The sequence below is a fragment of the Metarhizium acridum genome (assembly GCF_019434415.1).
Source record: "Metarhizium acridum strain ARSEF 324 chromosome Unknown scaffold_421, whole genome shotgun sequence".
NCBI lineage: Eukaryota > Fungi > Ascomycota > Sordariomycetes > Hypocreales > Clavicipitaceae > Metarhizium > Metarhizium acridum.
Window position 1 is genome coordinate 241168 of NW_027094035.1, and position 18032 is coordinate 259199.

At 54.0% G+C, this 18032-nt stretch overlaps 6 protein-coding genes across 6 annotated transcripts; 4 read left to right on the plus strand and 2 right to left on the minus strand.

The window, feature by feature from the left end:
• Window positions 1-169: 169 nt before the first annotated feature.
• CLF1_1 (NineTeen Complex (NTC) component) lies at window positions 170-2203 on the minus strand (the record flags this gene model as incomplete). Its single annotated transcript, XM_007815285.2, has 1 exon — window positions 170-2203. The coding sequence occupies one exon, from the start codon at window positions 2201-2203 to the stop codon at window positions 170-172; it is 2034 nt and encodes a 677-aa protein (XP_007813476.1).
• A 240-nt stretch (window positions 2204-2443) lies between these two features.
• On the plus strand, window positions 2444-4781 carry PRP31_1 (U4/U6-U5 snRNP complex subunit prp31). The gene is made up of 2 exons (XM_007815284.2): window positions 2444-2826; window positions 2944-4781. Exons 1-2 carry the CDS (start codon window positions 2536-2538, stop codon window positions 4438-4440), a joined length of 1788 nt encoding a protein of 595 aa, XP_007813475.1. The 5' UTR covers window positions 2444-2535; the 3' UTR covers window positions 4441-4781.
• A 5648-nt stretch (window positions 4782-10429) lies between these two features.
• On the plus strand, window positions 10430-10795 carry J3458_017271 (uncharacterized protein; the record flags this gene model as incomplete). Its single annotated transcript, XM_066121082.1, has 1 exon — window positions 10430-10795. The coding sequence occupies one exon, from the start codon at window positions 10430-10432 to the stop codon at window positions 10793-10795; it is 366 nt and encodes a 121-aa protein (XP_065973907.1).
• Window positions 10796-13315: 2520 nt separating this feature from the next.
• Window positions 13316-13639, plus strand: J3458_017272 (uncharacterized protein; the record flags this gene model as incomplete). The annotated part of the gene is made up of 1 exon (XM_066121083.1): window positions 13316-13639. The coding sequence occupies one exon, from the start codon at window positions 13316-13318 to the stop codon at window positions 13637-13639; it is 324 nt and encodes a 107-aa protein (XP_065973908.1).
• Window positions 13640-14120: 481 nt separating this feature from the next.
• On the plus strand, window positions 14121-15035 carry J3458_017273 (uncharacterized protein; the record flags this gene model as incomplete). Its single annotated transcript, XM_007815283.1, has 1 exon — window positions 14121-15035. One exon carries the CDS (start codon window positions 14121-14123, stop codon window positions 15033-15035), a length of 915 nt encoding a protein of 304 aa, XP_007813474.1.
• A 1349-nt stretch (window positions 15036-16384) lies between these two features.
• Window positions 16385-17395, minus strand: J3458_017274 (uncharacterized protein; the record flags this gene model as incomplete). Its single annotated transcript, XM_066121084.1, has 2 exons — window positions 16385-16938; window positions 17149-17395. The coding sequence occupies 2 exons, from the start codon at window positions 17393-17395 to the stop codon at window positions 16385-16387; spliced, it is 801 nt and encodes a 266-aa protein (XP_065973909.1).
• Window positions 17396-18032: the final 637 nt, after the last annotated feature.

Genomic DNA, 18032 nt, shown 5'->3' on the forward strand with positions numbered 1-18032 from the left:
ACATGGTTATTACCCGTTGAATCTGTGCCCGTACACGACGGGCGCGCCGCCAAGAAGAGCGGCATTTTATTTCTACTACTTTATACTTGGCAACCCTCACGTTAAACTTACGACGCACGCGACCAGCAAACGCTTCAAGAATATGAATTAAACACAGGCTATTATTCCCTTAGACGCCCGACAAGTCACCCCCTGTCTGCTTCCACTTCTGCGCCATAGCCATGATATTGGACAGATTCTTGGCCTGCTGGTCATCCGCAGGGAACACGTAATCAAAGTACTCCTCGTAGGTGTCATCCTCCAACAGCCTCCTCTTCTTGGTCCTGCGCGGCATCTGCCTCTGCACCTTGTCCACGTCGTCGTCGGACCCGTGCTCCCGCTCAAACGACAACCACGCATTGAGCAGCGACACGCGCTCCTCCTTGAGGTCCTTGTCGCGCATGCTCTTGTGCGCGCGCTCAAAGACGTTGCGCGCGCGGGCCTTGGCCTCTTCGCTGAGCGGCTGCCCCTCGGCGCCGTTGTCCTCGACGCCCTCCTCGTCCTCGGGGATGTTGATCTCGAAGTGGGCGTAGCTGATCCAGACCTTGACGTGGTCCGTCTTTTCGAGCAGCCGTTCGTACAGCTCGCGCGTCCGCTCGTACTCGCCTTCTTCCTCTTCAAAGTCAATATATGCCTTCCAGAGAAGCTCGGGCATGTCGAGCTGCTGCTGGCTAACGGCGAGCTCGAAGATGGCTCTTGTGCGGTCCAGGTCGTCCAGGCCGCGCTCCAGCTCGGCGAACTTGATCCACGTCTGGCAGTTGGCGGGGTTGTACTCGATGTGCTTCTCGTACAGCGTGCGGCAGCGGACAAACTCGAATAGCTTGCGCTCGAGGTCGATGTAGCCGTTGAAGATTTTGTCCTTGGGGCACATGCCGATGGCGCGGCCGAGCAGCTTTCGCGCCGCCGTGAGCTGGCCCTGGCGCACCTCGAACTGCGCTGCCAGGAGCCACACCTTGGCAAATGTAAACTTTTTGTGAGGTATCAGGCTTAGGCATGTGCTGTATATCTGGCGCGCTCGCTCCATGTCTTGGCCCTCGAGCTCCTCCCAGACGGCGTAGAATATCCAGAGGTATATGTATCGTCGCCAGTGCCGCTTCTCCTGCGTTGGGGGTACTTGGGCCACTGCCCTTTCGTAGACGTCGCGGATTCGATCTGCATCTCGGGATGATTCCTCCAGCCCGGCATAGTCGAACCATGCGTCGTAGTTTTTGGGGTTCTCCTTGACTTGCTCCTCGTAGTAGACTCTTCGCTTTGATAGCACCACGTCTTCGACGCCGTCCTTGTCGCCGAATTGCTTCTCAAACGTGGTGTAAGCTTTGTGCAGTAGCCTCGACTTTGACCGCGGCAGCCTGTCCAAGGCATATTTGTAAATGGCACGGGCACGCTCGTACTCCTTCAGCTTCGATTCGAATCGGGCGTACGCGATAAACAGTCTCTCGTCTACAAAGTCGTCGCCCAATGTCTCGACAGCATTCCCAAAAACTTGTCGAACGAGCTCGCTTGTGCCATATTCTTCCTCAAACTTGGCCCACTTGATCCAGTTGCGCGGTTCTGGGTGAACCGTGGTGAAGTTCTCAAAGATGGCACGCGCTCGCTCGAACTCACCGTACCGCTTCTCCAGCTTGATGTACGCACTCCAAGCCGCTTCGTCGGGTTGCCATTGCATCCATCGGTCAAATACTTGTCTGGTGCCGGGAATGTTGCCCAGCATCTCCTCCATGTACACGTACTTGTACCACAGCTTGTCGACTCGGGGTAAAATTGTGACGGCACGGTCCAGCAGGTTTCGTGCATGGTTGATATTTCTCGACTTCATCTCCGCCTCGATATATCTGATCCAAAGTACGACATTGTGAGGAAGGACATCGAGGGCTCGTTCGAAGACGGATCTGGCGCGGGCAAACTCCTTTTGTTCCAGCTCCCATTGCGCATACTGCGTCCAATTCTTCAGATTGATGCGGTTTCGGCGCACATAGTCTTCAAAATCCTTGCGCTTTCTCCCTTGATACTCGTGCAGCTCCTCCAAGTCGGAAAACTTCTGTGTCGGCGCCTGTATGCCGACTTCTTGGCGATCGACGGCTTCGCGGAGGAGCTGTTCCGCGCTGATCTGAACTGGCGCGGCGGCCTTGTTCTTGACCCTTGGGGGACCCCTTGAGGACTCCATCGCGACTGAAGACGACCGCCTCCCGGTGCAAATGCAGTGATGAGAGTTGTATGCGAGTCGGTCACCCGCGCGTTTGGGTGCGTGGTTGTCGTGTCGTGTGGCGTCGTGCGTAGTACGACGTGCTTTGTCTTGAGGTGAGGCTAAATCCTGGTTGCGCTTATCAGCGATAAGACTTTTTGCTTGTTTGGCCGACGCACGGGCCATATACTACTTTCAGCGACATCATTTCGCAGTCGAAGCCTGAACAAAAAACAAGCATCTGGACTTATTTTGCACCTTTCCTGCCAGAGGACCCCGTTCGTTTCTCCTCGTCCGCTGCCACAATCGCTGCAATGTCTACCGTTGCTGACGAGCTTTTGAACGATTTTGGAAGTTCGGGGGACGAAGCGGAGGAGAATGACAATGATGGCCTGGTGAACGACGAGCCCCAGGAAAATGGCGACCACGATGTCATGGACGTCGATGGCGACCAAGAAGTATCAGACGATGAGGAAGGAAATTCAATGAAGGAAATGGGGCATGCTGAGGCACTCAAGGCGAAAGTAGAGAAGATGCAGCTCGGCGCAGTAAAGGATGTCCGCAGCGTTGCCAGCTTAATGCAGACGCTGGAACCAGTTCTCGAGGTTAGTATCCCCCCTCCCAAAATCCAAGACGACGTCAATTTCACTCTTTTGAAAGACGGCTCGTTTACATCCAGTTTCTTGAGACACAGCCCTGACATTTTGGACTGAGCGCTGCAGAAAATCGAGCAATACCGATCACAAACATCCACGCAGACTACCAACATTGGCAACATCGAAGACCACCCAGAGTATCATTTGTTGACACAATCAAATAGTCTGTCCACCAAGATTTACGGTGAAGTGGCGCTTGTGCACAAGTTCATCCGCGATCACTATTCGACGCGATTTCCCGAACTCGAGCGACTGGTGACGACTCCGCTAGAATATGCCAAGGTTGTGTCAATTATTGGCAATGGGCCGATGAGCTCGGAGAGTATCAAGGCACTGCAGACCTCTACAGACAACCCAATGAAGATGGGACTCAAGGCCGTTCTTGACGGACCGTCGCTCATGGTTGTCACAGTAGAAGCCACGACGTCCAAGGGCCACGAACTGAATCCCGAGGAACTGAACAGAGTGCGCCAGGCGTGCGCCATGATGGTGTCTTTGCACAAGGCCAAGCAAACCTTGACCGAGTACGTTCAGTCTCGCATGAATATCTTTGCGCCAAATTTGACAGCCCTCATCGGATCTCTTACTGCCGCGCAGCTTCTGAATGCAGCCGGTGGTTTGACAGGGCTCTCCAGAACCCCAGCCTGCAATATCCCTTCGTGGGGATCCAAGAAGCGCCAAGCAGGCCTGGCCACCAATATTGGAGTTCGTCAGCAGGGCTATCTCTACAACTCGGATATGATTCGCGGCATCCCTAACGACCTGAGGAAGCAAGCAATGAGAATTGTGGCTGCGAAGCTCGTTTTAGCCGCACGGGTTGATAGAATTCACTCGACGCCAGATGGTTCAACTGGGGACCAGCTGAAGTCGCAATGTTTAGAACGTCTCGAGAAGCTTGCCGAGCCACCGGCAAAAAAGGGGCAGCGGGCGCTGCCCGTTCCCGGCGACAAACCATCGAGGAAACGAGGAGGTCGACGAGCAAGGAAGGCCAAGGAAGCCGTTGCCATGACGGATTTGCGCAAGGCACAAAACAGAATGGCGTTTGGCAAGGAAGAACAGGAGGTTGGCTACGGCACGGGCTCAGGCACGGTTGGCATGGGCATGATTGGACAGCAGAACGACGGCAGGATCCGAAATTTGCAAATCGACCAGCGGACCAGAGCGAAACTCAGCGGCAAGAACAAGGGATGGGGCGTTGCCAGCACTGTCGGCGGCGCTGCCTCATCCATCGGTGGCTTTGGCCAAACGCCAGGCAGCATGGACCTGCGTGCGAAGGGTCTTCGAGCCTCTGGTGTTGGGAGCACCATTGGTTCTGCGACTGGCACTGCCTCATCTTTGGCATTTACGCCAGTCCAGGGATTGGAATTAGTCGATCCAAAGGTCCAAGCCGAGCTCAGCAAGAAGCGCAAGGCGGAGGAGGATAGATGGTTCAAGGGCGGCACATTCACGCAGGTTGGGGGAGCGTCATCAACCAACGGTGGCTTCAAGGTGCCTGACCTGCCGGCTGCCAAAAGGGTTGATACTGGAGCTACAAAGATGGGACCTCCTCCGCCGCGGAAATAGGATGAATAAGGCAGCAAGCAGCATGTAAGAAGGCGAAATGGCGTTGTACTTTGATCTTTTTTTCCTCATCGGACAGTACGGGAGCTATGCGGTGGTTTTACATGACGTCGGTGGGCTGCTTGTACTGCAGGCCTGTAAGAATAGTTCAATAATGAAAGCGTATGGTAGACAAAAAGGAGGCTGGCTGACCTGGCAAGGATACAAGTTTATTGCGCTCCATTTTAGACCGCTGGGGTAACGCTGTTTCCCCGTCTCTGAGTTGATATTATCTTGCGAGAGACTGTATGGTGTCGTATGAATTAATTGTTCACGGTTAGGCGAAAATGAATGACTATTTCACCATGATACACATTCAGGGTGGGAGGCAAAACGTCACTGACCAGTTCGTTATTTCCCTGGCTACCGCGGGCTATACTGCGAAATGCTCTAGTATACGACTTGCTAATATGCCAGAGTCTGCCATGGACTGTATACCGCGAAAGGCCACCACGTCTCTCTGGAGACTGTGCATGCCCAGTATCCTCCGTTTAGACGAGAGTCGACGCATGTAACTGCGCACCGGGGCCCTGCTACTCCGCCGGTAAAATGTCCGTGTACGTCAGCCGTAGACAACGTATCTCGAGGCACAACCTTGCCCAGCCAGCCATGTAGTAGCAGTGCAAGCAGTACCAACCTGTCAAACACGGGCGTCAAGCCAAAAAGATGGAGGCGGCCGCAGCACAAGAGTGTATTCACAAAGTCCCTGCAAATCGGCCATCACATGTGCGTTCGCTGGAATCCCAAACCCCGAGTCAAGGCCCATGAGGTGGTGGCCACAGACACTGAATCACAAACTAACACCGCCATCACGGTGACGCCGTCATCATACAGGCATTGTACGCACATTAAATCAGCTTGAATAGCATGCCAAAACCCAGCCAAGTACGCAGTCAGTCTCAAGGTCCATGGAGCCCAGCGCGGAAATAAGTGGGAGAAACCCTCAGATGTGAGGATCCATCATCACACCAACAAGTAGGCTAATAAGCTCAGAAGAAGAAGAAATCACAGCTAAGCGTACTTGCGCCTCTCGTTACCGCCTTTGTTATAGTAAATCAATTTCCCTTTCTCTATGTAGATCCTTTTCTTCCCCCGTCAGCTATGCGCTTGCTATTTCGACCGTCTATCCACATGATTCCTAGTTTTGGGGCCGATTACGTCGACTCTCCCTGAGGCCAGGTGATGAACAGACGACCGGAGACTAGTTCATAGAAGATGGCACCCCTCGTTTCTGAGACACGAGCATATGATGGAGGGATAGTTTGGAGGGAGGTCATGCGTTGTGAGATGCTGTGGCTCCCACTGGTTCGCATGAGACTCAGCTTTATACCCCGAGTCTCAATTTTCTATTTGTCGGCCTTTCTGGTGGAATAATGATGTAGCTGGCGCCGCTTGTTTGATAGATTTTCACCACATCCTTCATTATGTATCTAGTGTTGTTGGCACAGTAGGTACGGAGATGGAACTGAGCAACCATCACTGTGCGTAGCACTTGAACACGTTCAAAAACGGGGAGTATTCTACTGTTTAGCTGTCCATTGTCAGTATACTTGAGCCATCATCCTTGCTCATGGTGTGGCTGACAGTCGAGCTTGGGGGCCGCCGTGACTTCAGCCCCAACCTTAAGAACTCGACAGAGTATCTTCTTCCTCCCAGGGCGCCAGACGCCATGTGCATTTCCTTTGTAGTGTTCTCGGAGTGTTCTACAAGGTTTTCGGGGTTTATAGGTCGGGATGGCCGGGCCTCTGGATGGCGACATCGTTTGCACACTTTTTGGATGCAACTGGGTTAGCGGGATAACCTTATCCTGATCCGAGTGTGCGAAACAAACAGAACAAAAGTTTGTTTCTAGAGAGTTTTCGTCCGTCCCTGTCCAATCTGGTATAGTAGCAATGGTCGAGAACATTCTGTCACGTCTCGTGCCCCAGAGCTGGCGCAAAACTCCAACATTTGGGCCTGGTCCAACGTAGTCGTATCGCCGAGCTGGCATCAACATGCACAGAAAACGTAGCCCAGGATTGCCTTCAAGGGCTACACCCCACGCCACTGTTCTTTGCAAAACGTAACGGTGGAATGAACGTGTCTTGAAGGCCCCAGTCCCTCTTTGCCAGGCACCAGAGACCCTGCCGCAGCATTTACAGCATTGCAGCAGTCAGTTTAGGGTGTGTAAATCCCATGGCCATGTCCCGTCCTGAATTACATTCCTCGGCTCTGGAGGATCAGCGGTAACAATCTCGGGTGTGGCTTTGGCGTTATCGCCGCTTACCGTCTTCGAAGCTCAGAAACTACCTCCCTGGCTAAACATAGAGCATGATAGTTACTTTGCTTTTTTTTTTGTGTTTCACGGCATCGAGATCTGAGACGATGAGGCATGAGGTGAACGAACTGCTCGACTTGCCTCTGGTCTGCCCCTCCGTCCTCTTGATTACTACTACTTCGAAACATCCAGTTGGCCTAGACATTCAGGGACAGTGGAGTGCGTCCAGGACCCGTGAACAATTGAACCCGCTCGGCAGGCAGCGGTGCGAGACGAGACATGGTTGAGCTCTGTGTGATGTCACGAAGATGCATGCTTTCAAACACGCCGGCACACTCCTAGGCAAGTCGAGCGATATTGAACGCAGTCAAGGTGAAATTTCGTAGCTGCGTAACGCCCCAAGGGAAACTCAGAGGTCGCCATTGTATCAACGACGTGGTGTCGAGCTTGGGAAACTGCAATCCCCATCAGGATCTGCGCGAATGGTTAGCTGCTGTCGTCATCACGCAGTACGCTTTGCATCCGCTAACTAGTAAGGGTCCAACACCAAAAGAAATTTGATACCCGGAGCCTTTCTTCCTGTTGTTGAAAGCAATCAAGACAATGTGAAAAGTGACATGGCTAGCAATCGCAGTCTCCGACACTTCACTCTCTTTCTGTGCAGGGGGTGCCCAAGCAACCCAGCACCCAGCACTCAACACCCCCTCCCGCTTAGCCCCTCCTACCCCTTCAGCCCCCATGGAAGTGGGCAGTGACGGTGATATATTTGCAAACGAAAGTACTTTTGGGGCCCTTGCAGGGTCTGGCAAGGGGCACCAAAAACCGCAGGGTCCGTCAGCGTCGTCCCACATGCATCTATGGCCTGCGCTTGCCCCAAAAAGCAATCTTTAAAGAGTCATGACGTAGTTGAAGACAGGAGCAATGCTTTTCTGCCGAAAGGCTTCAGAATTTTACCTTCATACTTGGCCTTGCCTGTTAGCGCGTTGGCTGTTTTGGTTTACCGCCGGTCGTGATGCACTCCCTTGTCTTTTGGATCGATGTCAAGGTCCCTGGCAGAACCGCCAACTTCAAACGGCAATAAGTCGTTGGACTCTCAAAATTTGGCCGTTGCTGTTTTGGCCGACGGCCACGGAAAGTCGGAGGAAGCCTATATTTTCCCGGGTGCCCTGGAAGAGGGCGAAAGTGTCGGATACATCACTATCCTACCACAGGTTATGGTCTCGGAGTTGGACGAACCTTTGACAATAGCCATGTCTGCGATCGCGCGAGCCGTTCGAAATTCTGTTTTGCAACAGTAACGTAACTAATTCCTGGCTGGACAGTTTCGTACAAACATTTTGTAGCACCCCTTCGTCAATTCGGCTAACATCTTGACGAACAATATCGCCGTCGAGACTCGCAGAAGCAACTTGAGAGCTCTGCTAACCCAACCATCAGCTGTTTCCATGACAGGCAGGGTAACTGCGGAGTGTAGAGGGTGTGTGCATAGAGCCGCGCGTAATACCGGTTGGTGGGTTCAAGTTTCTTGCATAGCAGCCACACGTCGACTTTCCAACCTTATTCCATCAAGCCATGGAGAGCCTCGCAGAGCAATGCAAAATTCTGCACCTCTAAGACCGCCATCACGTCGTCGCTTCACAGTAGAGCTGCGAGCTGGAAGCGAACCCATGTCATCCGCGCGGATGTCATGGCAAGCGGGACTCTGTTGTTGTGGGGACGCAAAGCAGACCCTTTGGAGCTTTGCCTTTCCAGTCTTTTTTTTTAGGGTGTCAGGGTCGTCCATCGTCGATCGCACAGCCAGAGCACGATCAGCAAGCTTATTCAATTCCCCATCACACCTCTTTGTGCCCTGGGTCCAATTGCAACCGGCGGGTTCAGGCGGGCTTAGGCGGGCTCATCGCAAATGCTCACGCTGTCCGTCCAACTAACGCCAGGATTGCGATAATTGTCCACCGGCGGAGCATCTTCTCCTTGACATCGCATTCCTAGGCTGGTAAAGTGAGCTAGCATTTCGGGACCTTTGGACGGAAACCTGCTCCCATACCCTGAAAGGCCATGAGCAACCCGTATGAGGCCGTTGCCTGCCAACATGCCATCAAGTATTGAAGCCAATTATCTGTACATGAAGGGCAGAGAGCCGAATCCTTGGGTACTTATGTACTGACGTTATAGGACAAGGTACGAAGGTCTAGGGTACTCACCTTGTAGAGACATGCCGGGTCCGGCAAGTCATTCACGTTGAACATATCCGTACCGTACCTGTCAGGTTCGATGTCGACCTTTCTGGAAAGGTTTGGGAAGTCAGATGCGGCTCGTGGCTCCCTGCTCCCTGGACCTGCGGCCACGATGTCACGTATTCTTTGCATTTACAGGCCAATGACCAAAATGCCAACTGAGTAGTGTTTCTCTCTTGGGATGGCTGCCGGATTAACTTTTCAATGTTTCCGGAAATAGCTACACCAACTCGGTCTCTGGCTCTTCCGTCAGTGTTTGCCCTGCGAGCTGTTCCCGGAGCCCTAGTTTGTGGACCCCATCCGCCTTTAGATGTAAGAGCTCTCACTCTCTCCAGATTCTCATGCTGTACCTATCTGAAGAGACCCATACTTTCTTTCCTGGTTCCCATACTTCGTCCGTATCAGGGCCTTCTAATACCGCAAGCAGCTAGCCTTTAGATTCGCGTAGGTGGCCAGCAGACGACTAGTGACGTCAACGAGCGCATTTCTGGCCTCGATGGAGTGGCTCGCGGGCATTGGACATGTTGTATCTGACTCGACTCGAGGGTTCCGGACCCTGCCTTCGATGCCTGTTGCCAATACACTAGGAGTGCCCCCATCACTATGGAGTAGCGCCTGTGGCTTGTCAAGACAACTCCCCGGGCATACTGGCACACTAGCTGGCCACATCGACCTATACCTACCCAACTACCTACCCACCTAGGTAGGGCAGGTATCCAACCCGGTATCCAGAGACCCGCTGACAGTATTATTGACCCAGTTAATATGGAGTACATCCGCTTTATGATACCCGTCTTGTAGGGGACGGCGAGTTGGCGAGGTCAACAAAGACGCCTTGACCACAGTTCCGTGCAACGCCAGACGTCAAACGTCAACAGTACGCAAGTGGCTACCGGAATAAAGTGGCCGCACCAATGCTCAAAGACGCTGGCTGGCTCTGCTGGCCTATGGACGATAAGTCTGGTGTGTGTTACCCAAATGCCCTTTATTCGATTTGCTCAGAAGGCGGGGAAGAAAACGCATACATGACAACATGGTCTTGTTCGAAATTGCATGCTCAGGTCGCCAAGGTCCGTTGTAATGTACGTACCGAGTACTCCGTACTCCCAACACGACAGACCAGACCCCAAAGTACGGTACCTAGGTATCTCCATGAACCCCTCAGTCCTCATCCCTTCAGCCTCGAACCTTTTTATCGATCTCTCCGATCATTGGTCGATGCTGTGGGGGGTGACCCTGGACCCTGATGCGACCCTGGATTTTCCGCCGTCAGCTTCCACGACTCGAAGAAACGTGAGCTTCCCTGCAGTGCCGCTTCCTTTCTGCTGGGGCCGACCGAGAGACTCCCCTCTGCCCCAATCGAACGCCGAGGTGCGTATTTGAGCAAGCAAGTAAAGAGGGCCTCCCTACGAACAACCTCTGATACTCTAACTAGCATGTCCGGCCGCGACAAGATCAAACCATGAGGGGAGGAACAGAGAGAATTCATTCTGCAACCGACCGATCTTACACAAAATCCCATCATAAAACTGGCGATATGCGTGAACAGCATAGCAGCACACTGATAAGCTTTGGTGATCAGTCAGAATTGGTTAGTATCAGTAGGGTGATGTCGTATCTCAAGATCGATGTCGAATTCTGCAGTGGTGGTTGGAGCTTTGTATGGCTCGGGAGGCGCCTGCGTGCCAGCAAATGGCCTGAAGGGTTTGACGTCACCATTGGCCATTCCCAGGCACGCGAGTTCTTGAATGGTGGTGAGATCGAGATTTTGGTGGTGAGATCAAAGGGCCTCTATTTTTTTTTTTTTTTTTTTTTTTTTTTTGGCTAAGCTCGGAATGAGAACCCCTTTGATAACTGGGGAAGGGGGGGTGGGAAAAGAGAGAACACATGGCCCCAGCTTGACCCGTCGGCCATCCGTCGCAGCAGCACGGCCCCAAGTCGCAAGCAACAAGATCCTTGTGTCAAAGAGCCTAAGCGTCCCAGTTTGCCGTCAAGCGAAATGCTTGGTACGTCGGTGAAGAAAGCTTGAAGGAAGTACAGTAACTGGGGCCGAATGCACCGGCGGAGCCAGTCGGCAAAGCAGAGGAATTGTCCTCATGAAGAACCCAACAAGTTACTACACAGCAGAGACACAAGTATGGAGAGAATTTCCTAACAGTGAAGCTGCGGTGATGATGACTTGCAGGCCGAAAACGGCTGGATAGTGTGTGTGAGGAGAGTCGCCAAATGTTGCTTGGAGTGTCTTGCGGACAAGGGCTTGACTCGAGATAATGTGATTGAGATGGAAGGGTGAATGGTGACCATTGACAAGATGCCCGTGTGGCAAGGCGGGATTGGCATATAAACTTGGCTGTCAGCACGAGCCTTTTCACCATATCATGAACCCCTGTGGCAGTGACAAGATGGGGAGGCCAACGACGACGCCTTACCCGTGCAACCGAAGTAGTAGTATTGTTTTGACGCCGTGCGCTTTGGCCTCGGGCTCCTTTTGATAGCGACTTGTCCTTTTTTATGTCTTGGCAGGCGGGAAATGAAGTGAATAGCGTAGATGGCTATCAATAACGGCCCCGAGCCCCGACAAAGCTCCTGGAATGCCAGAGAGAAAATTCCGATGGACGATAGAGGACGTTAGAGCTCTGGAGACCATGGTTATGGTTAGCGTGCGCGAAGACAACTCTCTGAATTCTGCAACAGATGCAACTGTGACGCTGACGGCCAATTCCAAGCCAGGGACCTCTGGATACGAGTCAAGCCACAGAGTGATGAGGCAAAGCTGCCCTGTGCAAGAAAGTTGACCTCTGACCTCTTGGGGCGGCACCGCAGACGGACAGTTGGGGAAGAAAACAGGCTGCAGTTTTGCTCGCACACATTGATGCGCATGTACGGAGTACTCCGTACATGTATGTGCCTGCAACGGCGCACACCAATCTGCTTGGCCAATAACTCCAGAGGGACTCTCTCTTGTCTCCAAAACCAACCCAAGCTACCACGCACTTGTCAATGAAGCGGGCACAGGCGCATTTCCCCCAAATCCCCACGGGTCCCTGTTGTGCTGTGCCTGGTCTCCACCCGCTCCAGTGGGAGAACAGGCATTAGGAAGGGGGCGTGTGTAGAGTCTTGGGCTCGGGTGGTTGGAACACGGTGCTCGTGTTGGAAGGTTTTTGCTCCCTTTGGCCACTCGACGATGCTCAAATAATACAGGGTGTCGAGTGATGTACAGGAGTACGATCCATTTATTAAGACGTTGCGGTTGCTGCTTGTCTCCGTGTTTCCATGGTAATAGGTGAAGAGGTCATAGCCGAAGCTAAGTTTGAGTATTACTTGGCTCCCGGGTTGTTGAACGTTGATGCTGCGTCTCAGCAGGGGCTGGGTTCTCGTGTGTCATTCCACGGCCATCTGTGCCAATGTTGAGGTGACAAGAAAAAACCAGTGCTAACGCCCAATTGGCTTATTCCACCAGGTTATTTAGTAAAAACGGACAGCGGCGTGATGTTGACTGCAATTGGCGAAACACGGGGAGAAGGGTCTGGTGTTGATTTCAAGATTGAGTTTCGAAGGCCTGGCTTTTGGCAGGACGTTGGATGATGATGTGTCTAGGTAGCTTCCTTGTAGGTAGCCGAGAGGGGGTGTGGCTGGGGCGTGGCGTGGCGTGGCGTGTTAGGCAAGGCCAGGCAGGGCCGGGTTGGCCATGTCTTGGTTCTACGGAGTAATAGCACCGACTGCACACTGGCGCTGCGTGCTCCAGGCTCCATGCTCTGCGCCCCGGGCCCCAGTGCAGTGCATCCCCCCATGCCCCCCATGCCCTCCATCCATGCCCCATGCCTCATTCGATGCAAAGCCGGGCAGGGTTGTTCGCATGCAGCTAGCTCCAAGTATTACTGCAGTGGTGCGGCGGTGCAGTGGTACATTGGTGCACATGTGCAGCTGTGCAGTTGTGCACTTGCGCCAATCGTTGGGTCGCTCTCTGGCTACCAGGCAGGCATTGATTGAGACACGACATGGAGGGACCAATCTTTCTTTGCCGTCGTTCGGAAGCCCTTCTTCGATCCCACCCCCGATCCAAGGTGCAAAAGTGGTGCTCAGCGAGGATGGGGGTTCATGCGAAACACGCCCGGATTGCTGAAAAGTCGATCCCTCCCGCTCGTCCTGCCTGCTTCCTCGATTGGCCCTGACCTTGCTTGCCTGTTGTGCTTTTTTTTTTCGGAGTTGCTCCTCTTTTAACTCATTTAACCGTTGCCTCCCGCGTTCCATCGCCATCAGGTCTTCTGCCACTCTCACCCAGTTCCTAGTATCGACCTCCAACGCGCTCAATATCGTCAGCACTTGACAGCCTGCTGCGAATCCATTGATGACCCAGCAGCCTGGCCCTGGCCTCTACAATACCTACCTCCCTGCCACTCTCGCCCTGCCTTCACCTGCTGCACATGCTTCATCTGCCGCACGCCTCTCTGCGCTAGGACCTTGTCGTCACGAAAACGTCACTAGCACCCCCGTCGCCTCTCTGGCTCTGCTCTCTGCCACCTGCAGCTCCAGTCTCTACGGCACACCCTCCTCGCCCTTGGACCACGCTTTGGACCACGCCTTGAGCACGCCTCGTCTCTTTTTTAACCTTTGCATCTCTCACCTTACTTCACCTCACCTCACCTTGCTCAGCCAACCCAAGCTTTCTTAGTTTTGCAACGGCTGGTCCTGAGCTCCAATAGCAGCGACGCTAGGAAGACCTCAAAAAAAAAGGGACTTGGGTTCTCGCTTCCTTTATCTCTCTTCATAGCTGCCGCACTTGTATGTGACAGTTTATCAAGACGATCCAATTCCGACAGCTTCGTCAGTTGTGCTTCCTCCTTGCACTACTGTTACTACTCCAATCAGGCACATTCCGCCTTGCCTCACGTTGCACAACGCGCCAAAGCCAACAGCCGGACAACAAACCATCGATATATGTGCTTGCGAGCAGGGCGAGTCTCTAGCAATTGAATAATTCTTCGACATCCATTCGTTCCAATTCGCTCTTCTCGTGCCGTTCGACCTTCGCAGACAAGCCATCTCTTCGTCAGTGTGCCGAGTACACAATTCAGATTGGCTGCACAGCTGCTTCCCAATCCGCCAGCCAACACAACCGATATACTTGCACCCATTTTCTCTAGCCATTCAGAATGGAGGCTAGAAACGCCGCGGGTCGCCGCGTATCACTGCTCAACGACGAGAGCATTAGCTACGAAAAGGCTCAGCTTCACCACCAACAACAGCAACAACATCACCATATTGCCTTCCAACCGTCCGCCGGCCATTCCCTCAGTCGTCCATATCCTAGCCCACGCAGCAACTCCTCATCACCCAACACCCCAGAGCTTCTTCGTTCGGACTCTTACGACTCCCAGATGAGCAATGATCCCATTTCGCCTTTAACACCTTCGGCCGACTACGTCTATCCAAGAAGATCCCTGTATCCCGCCGAGCTCCCCTCCAAGCGGCCCGCCTTCGTCGATAGCAGCCGGTCAACCTCGTATGAAGATGACACTCCCGCTCCTTCTGCACCGCCGCCCGCAGACCGCCCTGGCAAGCGATATCCTTGCCGATATAGGGATTCTCATGGTTGCGAGAAGACCTTCACTACCTCTGGCCACGCTTCGCGGCACTCAAAGATCCACACTGCCGAGAAGGCCGTTCAGTGTACATATCCCGGCTGCCAAAAGAAGTTTACCCGCGCCGACAACATGAAACAGCACTTGGAGACGCACTACAAGGACAAGAGCCGATCATCAGCCAGTCAGCGTGCGCAAAAGGCCGCCCTTGCCGAAGCACGCCGCAATTCGTCCGGCGGTCGCAGCCGCTCCTCTACCTCGACGACCACGACCAGCAGTGTGGGCAGCCGTGAGGCCATGCAGTGGGAGCCGGACGCTTATGTCTCCTCTGGACAGCCTCTTGCCTCATCAAGCACCAGCTCATGGGAACTGCGCACCCACAACCTTCCCTTGTTGAACCGTCCCGCAGTCGCCAGGTCACTGAGCAGCGGCCTCGACGCCCTGGCCATGGCAGTTGCCTGCCAGGAGGGCAGCAGGAGGCAATAATGCCAGTGCCTTGGAGATATGAAAGCATTGAGATCTCATTGTTGAGGGAATTTTACGTCCATGACATTCTCGCCAATTGGGCTCAAATACCGGTTAATGCTTAATCACACGTGTGACGACGACTCTGCGCGGTAGATCTTGCACACTCGTTCGAAAATTAAAAACTCGATTACGGACTGTACTTTTCCTCCCTTCTGTACTGGAGGACACAATGCTCGCGAGCAGCATTCGCCTCCCTTGCCAAACCCAACGTGGCGATGGAGTCGTATTTTGTACATTTTGGTACTGGGCACACTCGTATGTGCCCATCATTTGATCCGGCGTTGTTGATATCCAGGTTCGGTGCGGCTTACAATTTTTTTTTCTTCGGTTTTTCATATCGGCGCTATCTGTTGATCCTCACGGCGATCACACTGGGGCTTTGGGAATACAATATAAAGGTGACTTGTACACGCTTTTAAGCACCTCATGACGTTTTCTTCATTTTCATCTGGCAATAGACCAAGTTGGTCTTCAGGTTTTCTATCTCAAGTACCCCACTTCATGCTCGCAAATCTCTTGAGATGCTGCGTGTGTCATGTCATCCTTGTCTTGGCTGTTCCATCAAGGGGATGTTGTGCCATGCAATCAACGACATGAGACACACGCACATACATGTATACACACAAAAATGTTCCAATCAACCGGCTTCGTTGACTGGAAGTACCATACGATAGGGTTTGGTGCAATGGGCGGCATTTTAGGGACGTACATAGCTTTTAGGCATGGGTGTATCTGACCGACCTGCTCTCTGCGGTTGCGTTGATTGGGGATTTTCTGGGTATAGGAATTGACACCAATTGCCATGTCTTTTGCTCGTCTTGCGTGCTGCTACTGCTGTCATGAAACTGTCTGGTTGATATTGGCTCGCACCTTGGCTCGTACTCTTTGAGGCGTACTTTTGGCTTTTGGTGCGATGAATGGATGTAATCAAGTAGAAAATTTCCAGGGTATCTATCTGCTTATTTTACGCCTACATAGTTGATGATGCCGTCTCGCCGTAACCCCCCCTTCCACCGCAAAGATATTGTCAAGGCGCGGCCGCCCGCTCACTACTCCCCTGCTCACCGGCCCAAAAAGAGTTTCTCAACCGTCTGAACGACCAAGCCCAACGGGTTCAGCGGCACGCCGCGTCCCCCTCTGCTCGCCCCGCTCTCCTGGGTCTGGTTCCCGGGCGTTCCGTCGGCAGACCCCAAAGCGGCACTGACAAGGTCGTATCCGATATCGAACTGGATGCCATCAGGGTTGGTCAAGTTGTACCGATTGTCTGCCCGCATGCCCGCCCACACCCCAGTTAGCACGCACTTTGTTCAGACGCCACGGCCGCAATTAGTCTCGACACGGCATTTACGGCCTTTGTTGGTGGGGGGGCAGGACGGGGCGTGACAGAAATCAACAAGCTGAAGGAAGAGAAACTTACACCACAGGGAGGTTGCTTCCGGATGGATGCCGACGAGGACGACCCATCCGCGGCCGTGGGGCGTCCGCGAAGCAGCGACGTTGCCGGACTGGGCATAGCGCGCGAGGACGGAGTCGCCGGCCCCGGGGGGGAGGCCCTTGACGACGACGCCGTCCTGGAAGTAGGCCCAGCGGTCCCTGAGGGTCTGGCCCCTGGTGTGGCCGCCCGCGCTGGCGGCCCACGTCCAGTCGACCTGGATGAGGGTGTCTCGGTCGTCGGTCACCTGGGCGTGGCGCTGGGTGATTTCGCGGTCGACGTCGGCGCCGGCCGGGAGGAGCCCGAGGCCCGGCGAGAAGCCGGCGAGGAAGGCCCCGAGGCAGACGCCCATGTAGCGGCCGCCCCGGGAGACGAAGTCGCGGATGGCGGGGGCCGCGTCTTTGATTTCCGCCCAGGCGCCGTCCAGGTCTGGAGCACGAGGTGCTTGTGAGCAGTATGTTTTTGAAAGAGGTTGATTAAGCATCTAGCATGGACCAGACGTATACGAGGGGGAGGGACGACTTTTCGGCCGCCTTTTGAAATACTAGTACACATGGCGATGGGCAAAACGAAAAGGCAAAAGAAAGGAAACAGTGCTTGGAAAGACGTCAACTCGAGAGGAAAAAAAAAATTGCATACCTGGCCCGCCTCCGTACGCAAACACATGCACGTCGCGCAAGCTCTCGGCCGTGACCTTGACGTCGTCGCCGGGACCAGCATAGGTGACTGTAAACTTCTGGGGCGACGATTCCAGAAGCTGTGCCAGAGCCCCGGGACAGTTCTGGCACACGGCCGGCCCGCGGTAAACGAGAGCGCGGTACTCCTCGGCCGCGGTCGAGCCGGCCCACGCCGCCGCCGCAACCACGACACGAGCAAAGTTGCGCATCGTCTCTTTTCCCCGTCCCGTCCGTCGTTGTTTCCTCGCGTCGGCCCGTCAAGCAATGATATTGAAACGCGGGTGGTCTTCGATGCGATGCGCCGCGTGTAAAATCCCAACAGGACCCCAGTTGCTTTCCGCCGCCGCCGCGGTCCCCCCTTTTTGTCAATGATTGCGACCACCTACCTACCCGGGTAGTAAGCAAGCAGCACGTACGTGGTCTATCCGCTCACGGTCCAAATCGCCCCCGTCTCACCATGCAAGGGCAGGCGAGTGCCGAGAAGCGCGCTTTGGGGACAAGACAGCGTTTGCTATATATGTAGACGGGGGCGCAACAGCTCGAGGCCGCCGGAACGTGTCTGCAGACAAGAACGGGTCCAAGAATGTCTGGCTCGACCTGGATCTACACCCGTGGGCAAGTTGGAGGGACCCGGCCGGCTTTATAACACACAGAACCGTGCCGCAGCAAGACCACCCGACGGCCTTCCCTTTCCCAATGTCTCGCAACTCCGCCACAACCCGGGCACCAAGATGCAGTCCGTGCTGCCATCGCGGCCAATTAATCTCCTGCTTCGTGGCACCGTCCGGGCACCGTTCCCGTGCTCCGCCTCCCTTGACGCTACGTGCTTTGTTTTTGCACCTATTG